Source organism: Canis lupus, chromosome 18 (genome assembly GCF_048164855.1).
Source record: "Canis lupus baileyi chromosome 18, mCanLup2.hap1, whole genome shotgun sequence".
NCBI lineage: Eukaryota > Metazoa > Chordata > Mammalia > Carnivora > Canidae > Canis > Canis lupus.
Window position 1 is genome coordinate 13,763,419 of NC_132855.1, and position 20,663 is coordinate 13,784,081.

Here is a 20,663-nt window from a genome sequence, read left to right on the forward strand (position 1 = left end):
CGCGCCCTTCGGCCAACTTCTCCCGCGGCCGCCGCGCCGCCTCGCGAGACCCGGGGCCGCCGCCGCCGCCGCCGCCGCCGCGCAGCAGGAAGGGAGCGGCCGCCGCGGAGGACGCCCGGCGGGACTGTGCGGCCGGCGGCCCAGGCGGGGCGCGGAGGGCGGCGGCGGCGGCGGGCCCCGCGGCCTCGTCTCAGGTACCGCTGCCCCGGCGGTGGCCCCGAGCGGCGCGGCCCCCTCGCTGGCCGCCCGGCAGCGCCGTCGCGTAGGGGCCTTGTTGCGTTTCAGCCGGGGGTCGCGGCAGGGCGGGGCGGCGGCTCCCTCCCTCCGCATTGCTCGCTCTCTCGCTCTCTCTCTCTTCCTCCCTCCCGGCCTCTCTCCGCAGCCCGGAGCCCGGCGGAGCCCGGAGCCCGCGGAGCCCGGACCTGGCGGGGAAAGCTGCACCCACGGCCGGGCGCCCCGACCCCGACCCCGACCCCGCCGCCGCCCATCCTCCTTGGTACCGGCGATGGCCTTTGTATCGCCCGATGCGCCTGTGACCGCCTCGAACACGGACTGTTAACACCCGCTTGCTGCCGTCCCCGACCGGTCGAGCCGCCAGTTACCACCTCGGCCCCTTTGGGCTCCTCCTCTGGACTCGGTTCCGCCCTGGGGGGCACCATGGACCAAAACGGGATGGAGATTCCCGTGACCCTCATCATTAAGGCGCCGAATCAGAAATACAGCGACCAGACTATTAGCTGCTTCTTGAACTGGACCGTGGGGAAACTCAAAACGCATCTGTCTAACGTGTACCCTAGCAAACCAGTAAGTGTCTAACAGCTGGGCTCAGCCGCTCGGGCCAGCGACTTCTTCGTGCCATGCGCTCCCGTCGCTCTGCCCCTCCCGCCCCTCCCCTCCCCTCCCCTCCCCTCCCCTCCCCTCTGGAGCCGCATAGGTCCCCAGCCAGACTGCGAAGTATTTTGAGTTCCGAGGTGTGTGTGTGTCTTGAGTGTCCTAACCATCGTTAACATCTTCCTCATGAGGTTCAGTTAATTAGTAAGAGTTCTTGTACAGAAATATCAAGGGACGTAAGAATTGACAGGCATGAAAAAGGGCCGTTTTCTTTGGATTTAAGGCATTGGCCTAATATGGGAGTGACAGATGGATCCTTAAAAAAAAAGAAAAAGATAAACACTGCAACCTATATTAAAGCTTTTATTTATATTAAAGCTTTTATTGCTTTAGTTAGGCGTTGAGACTTTTAGAAGAACTACAGAAATAGGGCAAAAACAGGTTTAGAAAAACAACTCTTACTTGCCCTTATTTGTTAGCACTTTTGATACAAGTGTTTTTATTTGAATTTTTAAAAAAGATTTTATTTACTTATTCGTGAGAAACACACACACACACACACACACACACACACACACACAGGTAGAGACACAGGCAGAGGGAGAAGCAGGCTCCATGCAGTCCTGATGTGGGACTCGATCCTGGGTCTCCAGGATCACGCCCTGGGCCAACGGCAGGTGCTCAACCGCTGAGCCACCCAGGCGTCCCTACAAGTTTTTTTAGTAGGGGAAATAAAAACCCTGAGGTATTTAAGTACTTAAAACAAAGTAGATGGAATCCTCATTTTTTTTCAGATCTTTTGTTCGAGAGTTAAGACTTACACAGGGGGTAACACATTTGTTTTAATATTTTCTGCTTTATGGAAGATTCCCTATTACATATTTGTTTTACACATTTTCAAAGGGGAAAATTGCTTTACAGAATAGTCAATCTTGAAAGTCATAGATTACCGTGGTACTGCTAATAACATAGCCAGATTACCATTCCTAAATATAGAAGTATATGCTTACATATATAAGTGTAAGTATGTGTATATATGCACACCAAGGTATATGCTCAAGTATGTGCTTATATGAGGTCTTTATATTGTATGATTAAACCAAAAGGGACTTGGTTTACACGACGATAGATCCAAGAGTTATCACTTTTCTAAAACTTTCTTTTTTTCAAAAAGTGACTAAGAGAAGAGTGTGAAACCCATTTGACTTCTCTGGACACAGGAGAAGCCAGCTTTTGGCAGGAGTTCTGTCCTTGTTCTAATCTCTAGTGCCCATGTGGATCATTTGCCTGCTGGAGGATAGATGAATTGCAAACTTTTCTGCATCCTGCCCCCCTAACCCACCTGCTGCTTGTACACACACTTTCATGTTTAACTGTAGCAAACCTGCTTTTTTCTTCTCTTCCAGCAAGTCCTCTCTAAGTGAATTGTAATACTGAAGTTTATTTCCAGGTTAATGAGAGTGGGTGGACCCTGGGGGTGAGGACTATGTGTTTGTTGTCTTAGAACTTCACTGAGGACTTCCAGTGGTTACTAGATTTGACAGGCTTGCATTCAAATTTATTTATGAGAACTGATTTGAAGTGTCTTGGTCATTGAACACACCAACTGTTGAATGATACCCCACAGGTAGTCCTCAGTCTAGAAATTGGAGTACTAAAAGTTCACTTTGTAAGATGGTTATTTAGAACAGAGAACATTTTTATGATACAGGCAATATTATAATAATATATTATGAGGGAAGTGTGGGTTCTTATGACCAGCCACAAAGACTGCTTAACACTGATTCTGTGTTTAGGTGTCTCAAGGGCTATTTGATGTTTAACAGAGAATATTTCTTATTCTTGATTCTTTGCACATCTGCCGGGTGGAAGTGAGTGATTTGGAAGCAGAGTACGGTTCCAGTGCCTTGTAGAAGCAGGTGTTTCCCAGTAAGGAGTAGAAAGTTGATGGTTTGGTCAGTACTGCTGCCATTAGGTCTTATGGGCCAAAGGTGGATAGAGGGCCTTGGTGCCTGTGGGCAGTGGCTTCTAGAAAAGTAAACAGGAACTGCTGGAGGGAGCAGAATGGAGGTTTGAAGTTGTCCTTTTAGGAACTCTAAAAGAGTAGGTCAAAAGTATACTGCCGTTAACAGAATTCTAGCTAAACTCTGCAAGAGTGTGTAAAATCTGGTCAGATACAGACTTAATCCCAGATAATCTCCACATGGATATTTATTTTATTTTATTTTATTTTTTAAATTTTTATTTATTTATGATAGTCACACACACACACACACACACACACACAGAGAGAGAGAGAGAGAGAGGCAGAGACACAGGCAGAGGGAGGAGCAAGCTCCATGCAGGAAGCCTGATGTGGGACTCGATCCCAGGTCTCCAGGATCATGCCCTGGGCTGAAGGTGGCGGTAAACCACTGAGCCACCCGAGCTGCCCCGGAATTTTAACTTTGAATGGTGTTGATAATTGCTGTAGGACTTCGTGTAAGAACTGGAAAGTGCATGTTGATAGTGTATATAGGTAATTGTGAATCATGTTCTAATATGACATTTGTCATCACTTTATGGCTTTAGAGTTTCAGATCCTGAAATTGGCCTGTAGTGTGAAATAATTATTCTCTAATTTGGGGCATGAAGATATCTGTCAAGAATGCCACTTTTACTTGAGTAGTTTCAGACTGATCTTGTTTAGGCTTATTTGCTAGAGATATAAATATCAAAATAGTTGAACTTAATGTTATTCAGTAGAATGGACTATCCTACAGAAAACTTAAAAAGTAAGGATCTCTTAAGTCTGAGTAGGCATCTTTCTCATTATCGCTTCTTTTTCACTCTTGTTCTCATACACAAACAATAACCAAGATGGACCCAACTCACCCTGAATTCAGTTTTGAGGGCAAACCTTTCTGGGGATTTTATGCCTTGGTTCTCCATTTTTCAGTCTTGAGGTCAAAATGCCTCAGTTCTGGGTAGGTTTCCTTTGTCTTGGTGCTTTAAGTTGTTAAACTAAAGCAGTCAATTTCATTACTTATATCTGCTCGCTCTCCTGGTCAGCTAGGGAGGTTGGTTCTGCTTTTTCAGATTGTTCCTCTGCACCGTGATCTGTTAGAATTAAAGAAATAGGAATAGAACCAGTTGTATTCTGAGGATATAACATCTCATAACCAAATTGCCCACAGTTCAAATGGAAGTTTTAATTTCATTAGCAGTGGAAATAGCTTGTAATAATAATATAATTTAAGATTTATATCTGCCTCACTTTTGTAATTCCCTATTACCTTACTCAGGCAGGTCATTTTTAAGACTTACTCGTTTAACTGTCTCAGAACTGTTGACCTAAAGGAGCTTATAATAATCCATACACATAAATAATTTTTGTTTTATAAGACTTGTCTTTAAAATTTTAGTGCCTGTGTTTAAGAGAGTTTCATGGTCCCTAGCAATATCATTCATATTTTTAAAACTCTTTGAATAAAGGATATTATTAAATTGAATGTGAAGATTGTTGAAAAGTTTTGAATGAGTGCTGACTAAATTTATTTTATTTAACTCCTTTGTAGACTCTTCCTAATATATTCTTTTGGAAAATAACAGTACTATATTTTGTTTAATCATGCATCCGTCTTTTTAAAATCAGATTTTTCTAGAACTTTAAGTTTCTCACGTCATATTTGGTGCTCAGATTTTAAACTTCCATTTACTAAGTGATTGCCATGTATATTCGGCATCCTACTAAGAACTTTATGTGTTTTATCACGTTTATTCCCTACAGACACCTTATGATGTAAGTTTTATTTATTAGTTGTATTTTATGGATAAGGAAACTGAGGCTTGGTGATAGAACTCCTTAAGTAGTAGAATTGGAACTTGAACCCACGTTGGTCTGACTTTCAAGCCTCAGTGCTTAACCATTATAATTCATATTGTATATGATGGTTATATGTAATAAGATGAAAAAAAAAGGCATTTAGGGACCTGGCCATCTTAGCTAGATATTTGCAAACTGAAAAGAGGTGAACTATAAAAGGAGGGGTATGTGTTCAGATGGTTTATCATATGAAGGTTGTAGATGAATGGATAACTTAGCCTTAATAGTGTTTTAATGCATGTTATCTTAGTGTGTGCTATTTCTGTTTATTTTGATAAATTTTAGGAAGATACGGGAACTTAATATCTTAAGACCTCAAAGCCATTGCTTTGCTTTATCTTCACATCCTCACTTGTTTGTATAAACTATAGCAGTCATGTATTTTGGCATTCTCTGTTGTATGTATACCTGATTTGCAAATGGTCTATGAGTAGAAACTGCTACACAGGGAATGTCTCTTTGGAGTTATAGAGAAAATTATATTTTTAAAGCTCCTGTATGCTGGTTTTGTTTACTATTGTTCCAAGGAGATAAGGGGTAGAGGCAGTTTGGGTAAACCATGCTTCTGTTTACAGTGCTTCTGAATTCTCTGGGGCTTTAAATTGAGTGAATTTAGGGGAGTGAGAAGAAGATACGTTACAGTACAAATTGAGAAAAAGATATGTTACAGTACAAATTCATAGAATTCATTTTCCACAGAAATATATTGTGCACCTTCTGGGAACCACCTCTTTAAAGTTATTAGACACTTGTGACTGAACTATATGTAGGTACTGAAATACCAGTAATTACCACTTTGAAAGGATTTGGGTTCTAGTTCTTTGAACCAACATATGAGTTGAAGATTTTTTACTAAGCTATTTGATTATGTTGATGGCATATACTAAGGACATGATTTTTTTAAAGCCATGCATAATGAAAGACTTGTTTAGTTCTTCATATACAAAATTTCACCTTTTAATACCAACGAGGTAACTTTCTAGAAATATGAAACTGTTGTTGGCTTTGTAAACTCATCTATCAGACACCTGTGAATGTTTTTTTGTTTTTTTTTTTTTTACCTGTGAATGTTTTAAATGCATTAGGGATACATAGTGTTTTATCTGTTCTTGATATCTGATTAAACATTAAAAAGTCAGATACTGGGCAGCCCGGATGGCCCAGTGGTTTAGCACCGCCTTCAGCCCAGGGCCTGATCCTGGAGTCTCAGGATCAAGTTCCACGTCGGGCTCCCTGCATGGAGCCTGCCTCTCCCTCTGTCTGTGTCTCTGCCTCTCTGTGTCTCTCATGAATAAATAAAATCTTAAAAAAAAATGGTCAGATACTTTAGAAAGTATATGTAAATCTTTTAGAAAGAAAAAAATCTCCCGAGTTGATAATCTATTTTTGCATGTTATACTTGGTAGTGAGCTTTCCTCACCTTAGTTTTTAGCAATGTCTGTTACGTGGGTGGCAAAATTTTTTGGGCCAGCTAGTTAAGCAGGTATTTATTTGGAGTGGCATAGTTCTGTCTCTGGGCTCCTCAGTACCATTAGGATGTTTCTAACTTGGTAATTTAGCTGTCTCTGCTCTACCATATAATGCCAGGTACCAGCGGTGGAGGCAGTGAAAGTAGCTTTTATCTGGTAGGATTTGCTGACTCTTGGATGTAGGGTGTGAGCAACAGGAAGAATGGTGGTGGTGTTAACATAGATGGTCAAGTATATATGTATCTGTGTAGCCAGTATCTTAGCAGTAGACTTTTAATTGACAACTTAATCAGTACTTTGTTTTAGATTTACCAATCCCGAATTCTGGATTTTTATATTGAAAGAGAGAAAAATGAACTTTTATTGTGTTAAGCTACTGAGATTATGGAGTTTGTCATAGCAGGTAGCACTACTTTTCCTTAACTAATACAGAAATGGATTTTCAGTTAAGGTAAACGATGCTTTTATTAGCAGGCCTGGATAAGTAAAATTTTGTCACTTTTTGTAAGTGAAATTGAATTTGAATTGAGATCTCAAAATCTGTATTTTTCCTAATACTGTAGTTTATAATCCAAAAAGGCTAATTGAAAGTTCAGTCAGTTGATTACTGAATTGTTTATTATGCCTAACACTGGTTTTCCAGATATTTAAATTAATTCATTGATATATAAAGTGAAGAGGCAATTGCTTTAGTGACCGAAAAATTTTCAAATCTTCTCACCTAAGTTAGGCACTGTGTTTTTCAGTCACAGTAAAATTAAAGGATTCTTTTTTTCTTTCAAAATTTCTTGTTTATTTATTTATAAAGATTTTATTTATTTATTCATGAGAGACGCAGAGAGAGAGAGAGGCAGAGAGATAGGGTGAGGGAGCAGTAGGCTCTCCCTGGGGAGCATGATGTGGGACTCGATCCCAGGACCTGGGAATCACGCCCTGAGCCAAAAGCAGATGCTCAACCACTGACCCACCCAGGTGCCCCACTTCTTTCAAAATTTCTGATCACTTGAAGGCATTTGGATATTTCAAGAAACAATTTTTTAATTGAGATATAATTCACATTCTGTAAAACTTGCTCTTTAACATGTACAACTCAGTGGATTTTAGTAATCCACTGCACAAAGTTGTGCAGTTATTTTGAATGTCTAATTTCAGAACATTTTTGTTACCTCAAAAAAGAAAACCTATACTCACTAGTTGTCACTCTCCATTGTTGGTAACTACTGATCTACTTTTTGTCTATATAGTTGCCTATTCTGGAAATTTCATATAAATGAAATCATAGCATATGTGGTCTTTTTTTTGTGTGGCTCCTTTCACTTAGCATAATGTTTACAAGGTTCACTCATATTTAGCATGTATCAGTTCTTTACTTTTTATGTCCAACTAGTATTTATTACATGTCATAAATATAACATATTTAAAGAGTTTTGTTTATTCATTCATTAATTGATGGACATTTGGGTTGTTTCTGCTTTTTGGCTATTATGACTAATGTTGTTAGGGACATTCTTATGCAAGTTATTTTATGGATATAAGTTTTCAATTCTCTTTGGTATATACCTGGGAATGGAATTATATACCCTGAGTCATCAGGTAACTTTTTTTTTTAATTTTTAAAGATGTATTTTAAAGAGAGCGTGTGAGCCAGGGGGAAGGGCAGAGGGGGAAGGAGGGAGAATCTCAGGCAGATTCTGTGCTGAGTATGGATCCCCTCTAGGGGCTCTATCTCAGGACTCTGAGATCGTGACCTGAGCCAAAACCAAGAGTCTGCTGCTTAACTGACTGAGCCATCTAGGCGCCCTTCATTGGGTAATAATAACTCTGTTAACTGAGGAACTGTCAAAATTTTTCACAAGGGCTGTTCCATTTTACATTCCTATCAGCAGTGTGTGAGGGTTCCAGTTTCTCCACATCCCCATCCATACTTGTTTTTGCTTCCTGTACTTTGTGGGACGTGCCATGTAATTTTGTTATATTTTGTTACTGTATTCTGCTTTTTTGAAAATTGATGTTCTTGAGCTGCCCAGGTGGCTCAGTGGTTGAGCATCTCCCTTTGGCTCAGCGGGTGATCCTGGGTCCAGGGATTGAGTCCCACGTTGGGCTCCCTGTAGGGAGCCTGCTTCTCCCTCTGCCTGTGTCTCTGCCTCTCTTTCTCTGTCTCTCATAAATAAATAAAATCTTTAAAATAAAACAAGAAAATTGATGTTCTCTTGTTGTGGGAAGATACAAATTTATTTGAAGTTGACCCAATCGACTATTTTGTTGACTGTGGCAATGTTCAGTTATTTGAAAAAAATCCCCAAACCTGTTCCAGACACATACTGTTTTTACGGTGAAAAGAAATGACGTGTGATATTTGTTTTAAAAATCTCTTTCTCCTCAAAAAGGCAATGGGGGATAGATGAAACAAGAATAGTAAAATATTGATAATTGTTGAATATTTAGGAATTCTTGAAGATGGTACCTCGGAGTTCATTTTCTCTCTATCTTGTGTATGTTTGAGAATTTTCATAGTAAAGTAAAAAAAAAAAATCATAAGACTGATGTCCTTTATGTGGAATGTTGATATGACATAGAAGTATCTGTTAAATGCTTGTACTGATGGAAAAATGATAGTTTATGATGTAGTATTTATCAAAATTTTTTTAGTTTCCAACTGAATTAATAATAAGTATGTTATGGAAGCTTATAAAGCATTATAGAATTCATTTTGTTGAAGGATTAAATCAATTATTATCTACTTGGCTTTTAACTTATGTTATATAATTAACTATTCATCACACACTCAATATTTACATGTATTGTTTGAAGTTTCAAGATTTGCGAGATATATTTTTAAAAAATCACCTCCTGTGTTGACTTGGTTATTATATATGGGAATTTGAACTTATGCATTTTAGGAATGCCACACTCAAAAATACTTCCAGGAGAATCTAGATTATGCCTAACAGCTAAGTATCTTGGAAAGACAGCTATACCTTTCCTTTCGTCTTTGGTTACTTAAGATTCTCTGAACCAGATCTTATTCAGTATGACAGGTTCTAGTATGATTATTTTTAATATAAGACCCTTTTTAGTAGCCACACTGAATACATATATTCTGTTTGAAAATTGTTACAGCTGTTGCTTGGATTTGGCATATTTAGCAGTTTGTTGATACAGCTAATATTTGTTTTTTTTTTTTTTAATATTTAATTGTTTTAATAGAATTCATGGAACATCTGCCTGTTTTCCAGTTATGAAATAGGAGGTCTTATGGGGACCATACATAAATGCTTTGATTTTAAATACTTTACTGGTTAGCAGTATGAGCACTTAGCAGATTTATTATGTACAAAATAGGGCAGAAGTAACCAGAATGTATTTCCTATTCTTGATTGCATATAGACATGGCAGCTGAATCTCTGTGCACTTGAGTTGATTTTTCTTAATCTTGTGTTTTTGAAAAATGTATGGAGGTATTTGTGAGAGTGGCAGGAATAATAAAAACTAGAACAGTTATGTAAAACTGTAACTAAATCCAAATGGATCTTGAACCAAAACCATTAAGTTATTCTGCATGATGTTAGTAAAGAAGAAAATAAATCTTGTGTATTCTCTTAGATTAAAAATACTGGCAAAACAATTCAAAATAACTATGGTGACCTTGAAATTTTATCCCATTGTTGACTATTACTACTAGAAGGCCAGCCACTTTCTCATTTATATAGTCTTGAAGGTTTTTAATGATAGTCATACATGGATTGCAATATGGTTGAGAAGGCAAACTTCCAGTTTACCATTTTTCCTTTTTTTTTTAAATGGTAATTGTCTGTGTTTTATTATATCCTCAATAGATAGACTACCATATGCTGAGCTCTTAATGTTTTAAGTAGAATTTGGAAAAAAAAATTCTTAAATTCTGTCAGTTTTCTGCTCATCTGTGCCTAAAGGGAGTTTTACTTTACTCATTCTAGGCATGTTATTCCCAACTTCGAATTTGTGTAATTAGAAAAAGTTGAATTCTTTTCTTTGTCCCATTTCTTAGTTGACGAAGGATCAGAGATTGGTGTATTCGGGCAGACTGCTTCCCGATCATCTGCAGCTGAAAGACATTCTCAGAAAAGTAAGCTTTTCTACCACTATTTGATACCAGATACATTCAGAGTGTGAGAGGAGATATGTTCTGAAGTGTTATTGATATCCAGGTGGTTCAATTTTTAGATACTTAAAATCAACCCTTTTGGGTAGCATAACAGGTAAACACGAACTAGAAAATAACATAATAATAGATTCTAATTAGTTTAGGTAATAGTTTTATATAGCTATGTGATGGCTAAATATGAAATAGGATTATGTGTCCTGGTATTTGACATCTTGTATCAGAAAGCAGTATTGATTGATCAGTAGAGCAGGAGTAGGGCATTCAAATAGAAGTGAAGGATTTACACTAATAATCTTCTCTCTCTTAAATCCCCTTTTGACCAAACTGCATGATGTTTTAATACAAATTGCTTGAGTTAGGAGTTTAATTTCAGGACAGGAAATGAATGGAAGTCCAATTGGTCGATCAGTTGGCAACCTTTGAATGTTGGTGCTTAGAGCTAAAATATGTTTCTTTTTTTTTTAAGTATATTTCAATGTAGTTTTTTGAGAATCAGCTGGAATGTTAGTTATTGTAAGGTCAGCTCTTACCTCATGTTCATTTGTGGAATTATACTCCTAGAGCTTCCCTGCATTTGAGATGTTACTTTTTGTTTGTGAATGTAGCAGAATCAAATACATAGCTTTTATGTTTCACCTTAACTCTTTGACTTAACTCTTAATGTTCTTTTGGATATCTCTAATCTGATTTAGAAGATCTATATTCTATATCCTCTCCTCTATGTTTATGATCACCTGTGGGAAACATAAAAAAAAATCTTATACTGGTATATTTCTTCTGTTTAGATAGTTGAAATTTTAGCTTTGCCAGTGTGACTTCTTGTTATTACTTTCATTTTAATCAGGTAGTTTTAGGTTGCCAAAGTGGTATAACAGCCTCTCTTCCCTAGCCCCCTCAAAAATAGTAGTATTGCAGCAGATTTCTCCCCCTCTCCTTTTAGACAGACTTGATTTTTTTTAAGGAAGCCCTTAAGCCCAATATGGGGCTTGAATTCATGACCCCAAGATCCAGAGTCATATGCTTTACCTACTGAGCCAGCCAGGTGCCCTGATAGACTGGAATTTTTGGAGCAGTTTTAGGTTCATAGCACAATTGAACAGAAGGTATAGAGATTTCCCATATATTTCCCATATACCTCCTGCCTCTACAGATGCCTAGGCTACCCCACTAACAAAATTCCACATCAGAGTGTATACTTGTTACAGTTGGCATCGTATGCAGAATACTACACTAATGCAGCATTATCATCAAAAGTCCACAGTTTACATTAGGGTTCACTCTTGGTGTGGTACAATTTATGGGTTTTTGCAAATGTGTAATGACATGTATCCAGCCTTATAATATCCTGAAGAATAGTTTCACTACCCTAGAAATCCTTTGGGTTCCACCTGTTCACCTTTCCCCGTGTTTATACTTAAAAACATTTCTGCTCTATGCTTTTTGAAATATACATTTATTTATTATTTTAATCCAAGGATGGCTAGACTATGCATGTGAATACTTTTTATTTTTATTTTATTATTATTTTTTATAATAAATTTATTTTTTATTGGTGTTCGATTTACCAACATACAGAATAACACCCAGTGCTCATCCCGTCAAGTGCCCCCCTCAGTGCCTGTCACCCATTCACCCCCACCCCCGCCCTCCTCCCCTTCCATCACCCCTAGATCGTTTCCCAGAGTTAGGAGTCTTTATGTTCTGTCTCCCTTTCTGATATTTCCCACACATTTCTTCTCCCTTCCCTTATATTCCTTTAAAAGATTTTTGCTTTCAGAAATGATTTCTGACGAGAACAGTTAAAATAAAAGTGCTTCAGTTAAAGGACTGTTGTGTCCCTTATTTAAAACATTTTGAACAATATGCTTATATTTTGAATAGACCTTTAAAGCATTTTTGTTAAAGTCAGTGTACCCTTTTACTTTTTTTCAGGTAGATGCTGCTATTAGCTTTAGCTGTTTAGTTAGTTATAAATTGTTTTGTAGAAACATTCCCAAAGGTGAATGAGAACTAGTTAATTATGATTAGTATGACCTTTGAAACTAGGTTTCTAAGGATAAACATCTTATCCTTGGATGCTTTTTAGTATTCTGTATTCTGAAGCTAAGAGGATATTAAATCAGATGTGCTTTCTACCTCCCTTGATAGACATAGTTCATGTCATGCTGTCTCTGGGAATGCCTTTCCCCTAGCATTCTGATGCGATTAACTCCTTTCTCCAAATTTCTCAAGCAATTGTAATTTTTGCTTCTCTGTTTTGTGCAAAAGACTTTATCTATTCTCTAATTGTGTTTTAATGTGCTATTCTGAACTTTTAATAATATGAGCCTCTTTAGGCGAGGGGCTGACTCTGATCCTTTTTTTGGATTTACCTCAGAGTTAAGCACAATTCTAGGTTTATGGGAGGCAGTTGATAAATTCTTAGTTTCTGGTAGCTTTATTTCTTTCTCACAACTGGGCATCTTTGTTTTCTTACTGTCCCCTTTTCTTTATCATTCTGTTTTCTTTCCTTTCTTTCTTTAAAAGTTGCTGAGGCATCCTTTATTCTTCTCTGCCCTCTTTTATTTTCTCTCCTTTCTCCATCTTCCATACTAGCTTTATGCCTGACTATAAATAAACTCATGAAATCACTAAGCTTAAATGCCAATCTTAATCCTTATTGGAATATTTTCCTTCAGTCTTAGTTGTAGGTTTATGGAAACACATGGAATATGTACTGAATGTAGTCAAACGTACACTTTAATTGTACGTGTATAATTGTTACAGGTAAAACTAGTTTTTGAATTAAAAAAAAAAACACTATCCATCACCTTGTTAAAATAAAGGCAAATGAGAGTAGTTGCAGTTGAGTTTATTATGGCTGTAGTCTCAAGTAATGGAAATATTTTCACTACTTGAAGTTTGTAGGCCTAAACTTCAATGTGACTATTAGTTTTGATATTAAGATGCTAGATGTCTTTATGTTGAAGTAATAGATTGCATTGATATGACTACACAGCCCTGCTTGCTTCAAGACTCTTTGATATACAAAGTAATTATTTTTTCATATAGTAGGTACTGAGTATTTAGACGATTTTCTAAGCATGGGGAATATGTTGAATTCAGAAGGGCCCCAAATACTAAAAAGGTAAATGTACCTTCACATGGCAAGAATTTATTGTATAAAATGGCTATGCTAGAAAGGAACTTAAAATTTGAGCTAAATATTTCACCTTAGCTACCAACTTTTTGAACTATACATTTTCCAGTACTACCCTTTAAATGTAATCTTCTTTAATTTTAGCAAGATGAGTATCATATGGTTCATCTAGTATGTACTTCTCGGACTCCTCCCAGTTCTCCAAAATCCAGCACCACTAGAGAAAGTCTTGAAGCACTGGCGTCCAGCAGCAATTCTGTAAGTTGTTTTGGGAGGAGTAAATGTTAAAGTTTTCTGATTATCCTATTAAGTGAAAAACAGAACAATTGGAGCTTGTGGGTTGTGAGATTGTGTTTTGAACAACTTGAGTTAGGCTGTTTAAACTTTGTTTTTAGAGAACCAGTGCATAGTGTTGTCCCTGGAAGCTTGTTCCCCATGAGTTTTTTGCTATAAGGATGGAAGATCCAATATTCAGTAGTTTAATTACTAAAATACCCAGGAAACAGATTGATGATAGGGTTGCATAATTTAAAATCCAGGGACAGTAAAGTTTCAAAAATATTAAAAGTACTCTATATACTGTGTTTTATTCAAGGTGAATTAAATTATTTATATTTGGAGTATGCTAGATCTTCCTGAAGTAGATTACTTGGTCAAGAAGTTTGTTTTTTCAAATGACCAGATTTGGGCATACATTTCAACTTCAGGAGGAAAAATTACTTAACCTACTCAGTTCTTTCAAACTTGAGTATTCATTTTTTCCTTCTTATTTTTCCATCTGCCTAAAATTGTTTTGGGAATATTTTAAATAGTTGAACTTTTCAAATTAGATATACTCTGTAAGTTTTAAAGACAAATTCTTTATGTTAAATTGTTTTTGATTTCTCATTAAGGTTTTATATGACACCTTTGGTGGTGAGAGAAAAGGATTGGATGAGTGGAAGGTTGCTTTAAACCTCTTGGGCAAGGAACTTACTTAAATACTGCCAGATATACTTTCCTTTTTGTGAAGAATCTAGCGAAAACTTTAGGGAGGAGATGGATGGCAGAGGTGATAACTAATTGAAGGATCTTTCAGTAATTACTATTTAACTGCTTCTTTAAGAATTAGATCCTTTATTTACTACGTTTAATTAGTATGGCCTTAGTGGTATGTTCTAGCACTAGCTATGGGAATTTAGCTTTTGTTAAACTGAAGTATAGTTTGTCCGTAAACCCAAGGGTCTTTCTATGTTTCCTACCTTTCATAAGAAGGGAGAAAATATCGGCATTGGCACAGAGTTCAGGAGATAGTCTTTGGACACAGTTGTGTTGCTTCAGTTTTTGTTAAGAAAGACCTCTCCTGACTTGTCTCATGGTTTCTCAGTCATGATTTCATGTCGTTAGTATATATATATTCAGCTTTTTCAAGCTGTGTTAATGAAAATATGAAAAATATCAAGGGAAAATTAAGTTGAATTCCCCTTCAATGGGATTTGAGACTGTCTTAAAAATCTAGTCATGCAAGAGTTATCTAATATTAAGAGAAATTTCAATGGGATTTGAGACTGTCTTAAAAATCTAGTCATGCAAGAGTTATCTAATATTAAGGTCAAAAGAAATTAGTTCTAGCAAAATTAGGCTGTGCTGCCAAATGGCTATGCCTTTCTTCTGTTAATTTTCTTTTTAAATGAATACCAGGAATCCCTGGGTGGCGCAGCGGTTTGGCGCCTGCCTTTGGCCCAGGGCGCGATCCTGGAGACCCGGGATCGAATCCCACGTCGGGCTCCCGGTGCATGGAGCCTGCTTCTCTCTCTGCCTGTATCTCTGCCTCTCTCTCTCTCTCTCTCTCTCTCTCTGTGACTATCATAAATAAATAAAAATTAAAAAAAATTTATATAAAAAAAATAAATGAATACTATTTTATGCTGGTCAACTTAATGAGATCTTGACAAAAAAGAGGCCTTTACCAGTTTGTGTCCCTAAGGATTAGACTTCTCAGTCTGATTAGGTAGACACCTACTTGGTGTCTACTTTATGCAGACTAATCTTTATTTTTATTTTTATTTTTAAAAATTTTTATTTATTTATGATAGTCACACAGAGAGAGAGAGAGAGAGAGAGAGGCAGAGACACAGGCAGAGGGAGAAGCAGGCTCCATGCACCTGGAGCCCGACGTGGGACTCGATCCCGGGTCTCCAGGATCGCGCCCTGGGCCAAAGGCAGGCGCTAAACCGCTGTGCCACCCAGGGATCCCCAGACTAATCTTTAAAGAAAGCTTTGTTAGTTTTGCAAAAAGACCAGTGTCCTTGGGACCTTTTATATGGCAGGATTTAGGAAGATAGACATACAAAAAGACATCCAGTCAATAGGAAGGCAGTACAGGTAAAATCTGAATCTAAAGAAGTTGGAAGGATATTAAAATTATATTGTGTCCAGCTATTTAAAGTGGGATAACTGTAATTTATATCAAATGTAATTATGATTTAAATTTACATAAAACATGTGACGAACTATTTTCATACAGCAACGAATTGGGGTGATCTTCAAGGGGTTATATTATTTAAAGTTATTGAATCTGTGAGTTAATGACATCATCAGAACATGAGAATTTTTTTTTTTTTTGGAACATGAGAATTTTAAGATCTTGATTGGTATCTTGTTCATACCTGCATTTGTTGGTTTTCTGAGCTCTTAATCTCATCAGAATTAAAATATCAGCCTATTACACTGGGCACAAGATTCAGATCAGTATATTTCTAAGATTCACTTTTCGCAGAGGGATCTCATAAATGCATTTTTAACAATGTGTCTCTAATCTCATGATTGCGATGAATTAAGTCTCCTAGAAGAAATAATTACATTTTTGTTTGTAGAGTTCAGATCAGTCAGGATCAACAACTCCATCATCCAGTCAAGAAACCTTGTCTTTAGCTGCCAGTTCTTCCTCAGAGGGATTGAGGCAACGTACCCTTCCACAAGCACAAACCGACCCAGCACAGAGTCATCAGTTCCCATATGTAATGCAAGGGTGAGTGAAACCATAGTTTTGGGCGTCTTAAAAATCTGTTACTCTTGACTTTCATGGGGGCCCCTCCACAGTAATCAAAGTACATTAGAAATTTATTCATATTCTTCCTTATACATTTTAAGGGTTAGGGGATTAATCTTTTGAAAGCTGGCCATACATCAGAATCGTCTAGGGCAGTGCTTTTTGGTGTTTAATGCTTGTGCTAATCACCTGGGGATCTTGTTAAGCTGCAAGTCTGTTCAGCAGGTCTGATGGGCCTGAAGTTCTGCATTTCCAACAAGCTCCCAGTTGATGCTGATGCTTCTGATGCTTTGACCGTGCATTGAATAGCAAGGATCTAGGTGACTAAAAAAATTCTTTTTTACTCAGTTTCACTATCAATCTACTCAAATTAGCCTTTGGGAAGCAGAAGAGTGAGTGAATGTGTTCTTGGAAGACTGTAAGACCGAGTGATCTGTTTTTAAAAAGTTCCACAGGTGTTTCTGATCAGCCAGGCTTGGTGACAGCAGACGTAGGGTAAAACTGTGATATATTATAAAGATATGGTAACCATTGCATGTTATCTAGAGTCTTTGTTAGGGGACTTTACTCAAGAAACTTGCTATGGCTACGTTATATTTAGCAATTATAGCAGGCCTCTTGGATTAGGCAGTTCTAGGGGGAAATGCAGCCAACAGCCACAGCATTCTTCAGACACCTCAAAGAGTAGGATCCTGGAGAATATGGTTTGGACCTGCCTTATGTAAACCAGGGTATTTAACTGGGGTCCTATTATTTGTTACTTTTGAAGTAAAGGAAACATGAGTAACAGGTAGTGAGATCGTTTTGTATTGCATATCATGTTATGGTCTTGCAGGGTGTGTGGCAGTGCTCCAGGTCTATGTTGTGCTGGAAATAAGGAAATGGCTAGGACCTCAGAATGGTAGTGTAAGTGACATAATCAAGGAGTAGCTGTTGACTGCCATGTTACACAGGGTAGAATAAACATTCAGGTTCTTTTTACTTAGAACTTCAGACATAATTCAATTCTTTTTCTTTTATATTGAATTATATTGATATATTTGATATAAAATATTTGATATAAAAATATCAGAAATATTTGATATAAAACGTTATGTAAACTTAAGGTGTACACTAAAACTCAATTCTTAATGCTGAAAAACAAAACTGAGTATATAGCAAAATAGAAGAAAACTCGTCGTCTCCTATTTCTTGAATGTGAAGCTTTTTCTCTAAAAGTAAATTTTTAGGTAAGATTGCTGGTAGGTTTTTATGAAGCACCTATGAAACTGTTTTGGTTTTTAGAAAACGATTACTCTAAGCCAAAACATAGGTATTTGTAAAAAGTAACGTTCACAGGATTTATGTTATGGAATGGTAGCTTAAGATATTTTTTATCTTATGACAGTAATTCATTTCCTCTCGTTTTTTGCAGAGTAAGACATTTTCAGTTCCTCTCAATTTATATAGTGATTTTACTTATTTGGTAGTAGTGCTGGAAAAATGGGAGTATTATGCCTATAATAAACCTGGAAGAATATATAATGATAAGTTAATAATGACAAGATTTTTAACTCCTCATACTTATAGTGAATATATTTTATAATAAAATAAAGCTTATAAGTTGCAGGTCTTCAGAATAAGACCATAGATATCTTGGGAAAAGGTTAATAATTTTTCTAATAATTTCCATTGAGGAAGTCAACAGAAGATGAAAGCATTCAGCTCTTAGGAATGTATTAAACAAACAGATCAGAAAAATTTGAAATAGTGTTTATTTTGTCAAATGCTAAATATTAAAATGATGAACAATAAAATCTTTAAAGAAATGATAGCTTTACTTAGGGAATCTATTACTAGATGAATAATGTTTTTAAATCAGGGAGGCAGTATATCTTGGGGGTGTACAGATTCTGGAGCCAGCTTACCTTGGTTTGGCTCTATCTACTGACTAGCTTGGGCAAGTCTTTTCCCCACTTTGCTTCAGTTTGCTCATTATCTGGAGAGAATAGTACTTATCATACAGGATTCTAGTGTAGATTAAAAGAGTACATGTATGTAAGGTGTTTATGTTAGCAGTTACTTGCAAATTCATTCATACTTAATAAGTGAATGTTGGACATTCATTCAGCAGACAGATTTGAATGTATGAATGCCAGTACTAGGTGCTGGAAAATAAGTATATTTGGGAAGAGCACTTTGTGATATACAAAGCAATTTCTGAGAGTTAATAGATTATTCAGTTCAATAAGGAATATAATTTAACTTAATCTTATAGTTATAATTTTTTTACTAATGAAGACTTTAAATTCATCTTTAAGTAGATTTTGTTTAACATAGGCTTTAGCCTTAAATGTGCAAGAGCAATAATTTAGTAAGCTTGATGAACTCACCAACAGAATATAAGCTCTGCATTCCTTTTTCAAAATTCAGTACAGCTTACATTTAACTAGTCACATATTTTTTACCACGTAGGTGAGTCTGTCTTCTCAGTCTTTAGTGAGCTTATTAAAATTGCCAAATCCTGGTCCCTTCTCCCTGGAATTTTGAATCCCTAAGTTTGGGGTTGTACTTAGGAATTTGCCAACTTAATACTCCGGGAATGTCACTTTGAGAAATCCTAATGCAAGTGATTATTGCTATATCTAAGTCTTGAGGAAATATGAGAAGACCAATAAGCAGAACATGTACATCACCACGTTGGCTGTGCATTTATAACGTCATTTATAAATCCTGACTGACTGTTTTGGACTCAAGTCTATTGTGCTGTCACTTTTATTTAGTTTAACTCCAAAAATTGTTGGTTTATAGAATAGAATACCCACTGTCTTGTGTACCAGCTTTTCCCCCTGAAATATTAACAGCTTTGTTTTATAATTAACAAAACCGAAAACTTACTCATTGTACCTTTCCATATTGTTTGAGTTTTTTTAAAAGTAAAAATGGCTGGGGCATCTCTGTGGCTCAGTTGGTTAAGCATCTGACTCTTGATTTTGGCTCAGGTCATGATCTCAGGGTTGTGAGATCAAGCCCTGCATTGGGCTCTGTGCTGGGCCTGGAGCCTGCTTAAGATTCTTTCTCTCCCTCTGCCCGCCCCCTCCCAAAAAAGTAAAAATTGCTTATAGCTCACCATCTAGAGATAACTATTGCTAATGTTTTTGTAATATCCTTTCACTTTTCTAAGTAAACTTTTTAAATAAAAAATCATACTATTATATTTCATAAGCCTTTCTTAAAAACATAGTTTAGCCAGGACATATTTCCAATTCAAATATAAATCTACCACATTTAAAGTCTTGAGACAGGGCAGCCCAGGTGGTTCAGCGGTTTAGTGCTGCCTTCGGCCCAGGGTGTGACCCTGGAGACCCAGGATCAAGTCCCACGTCGGGCTCCCTGCATGGAGCCTACTTCTCCCTCTGCCTGTGTCTCTGCCTCTCTCTGTGTGTGTCTCTCATGAATAAATAAATAGAATCTTAAAAAAAAAGTTTTGAGACATGTAGCACTCTGGGTGAATTCTTATATTCACACCAATATTTTTTAGACTTCTGTTCAACATTTACTTAAGGTGATTTAGCTCTGGAGTAGAGTTGGGGGTGGGGATAAAGAATGGGGAGAGAGATCATTAGAGGCAGTTCTCAAACAGCCAAATAAAAGCCCTTCAGCTAGCCAGGAAACTCAGAGATTGAGTAGTAGTATTTGAACATGAACATGCTTACAAGGTCCTTAATCCCTCTCCTACCACCTCAAACAGCTGATGGAAATACTCCTTCCACAGGAGGAGAAGAGATACAAAGAGTACAAGTTTCTCCAGTTGTTCATGTTCCAGGAATGCCTTAGTTGAACATCCTACTTGGCTACCCCTTAGTCATCTTCTGTACCCACTTCTTGTTTGAAACAGCCTTTGCTCAGCACTTTGCTAATCATATTCTTATTATGCACCGCCCAGTTCAAAGCCTGTTCTTTCCAGGGAGACTACTTTGCACCCAGAACATCTTATCTTCCCAGGTTTATCTCTGTCTGTCTCAGCATCTGGTGTCCATTTCTTTAAAAAAGTGTATGATATTTTATTATGTGGATGTCAGTTTGCTCTACTGATGAAGAATGTCTTTTGCTGGTTTTACTGCATAATGACCTCAAAATCCCAGTGGCTTACCACAATATACTTCTTTTTTCTTGTTCATGAGTCTTGGTAGTCACTCGGGACA

At 37.4% G+C, this 20,663-nt stretch overlaps 1 protein-coding gene across 1 annotated transcript in view; it reads left to right on the forward strand.

Annotated features, from left to right (window-relative positions):
* The first annotated feature begins 221 nt into the window (after positions 1–221).
* HERPUD2 (HERPUD family member 2) overlaps positions 222–20,663 on the forward strand; it is a 33,677-nt gene continuing 13,235 nt past the window's right edge. The window contains exons 1-4 of the mRNA XM_072783504.1: positions 222–804; positions 10,193–10,270; positions 13,593–13,706; positions 16,304–16,458. Coding sequence (XP_072639605.1) covers positions 658–804; positions 10,193–10,270; positions 13,593–13,706; positions 16,304–16,458 — 494 coding nt within the window. The 5' untranslated portion in view covers positions 222–657. The remainder of the gene's footprint in view (positions 805–10,192; positions 10,271–13,592; positions 13,707–16,303; positions 16,459–20,663) is intronic.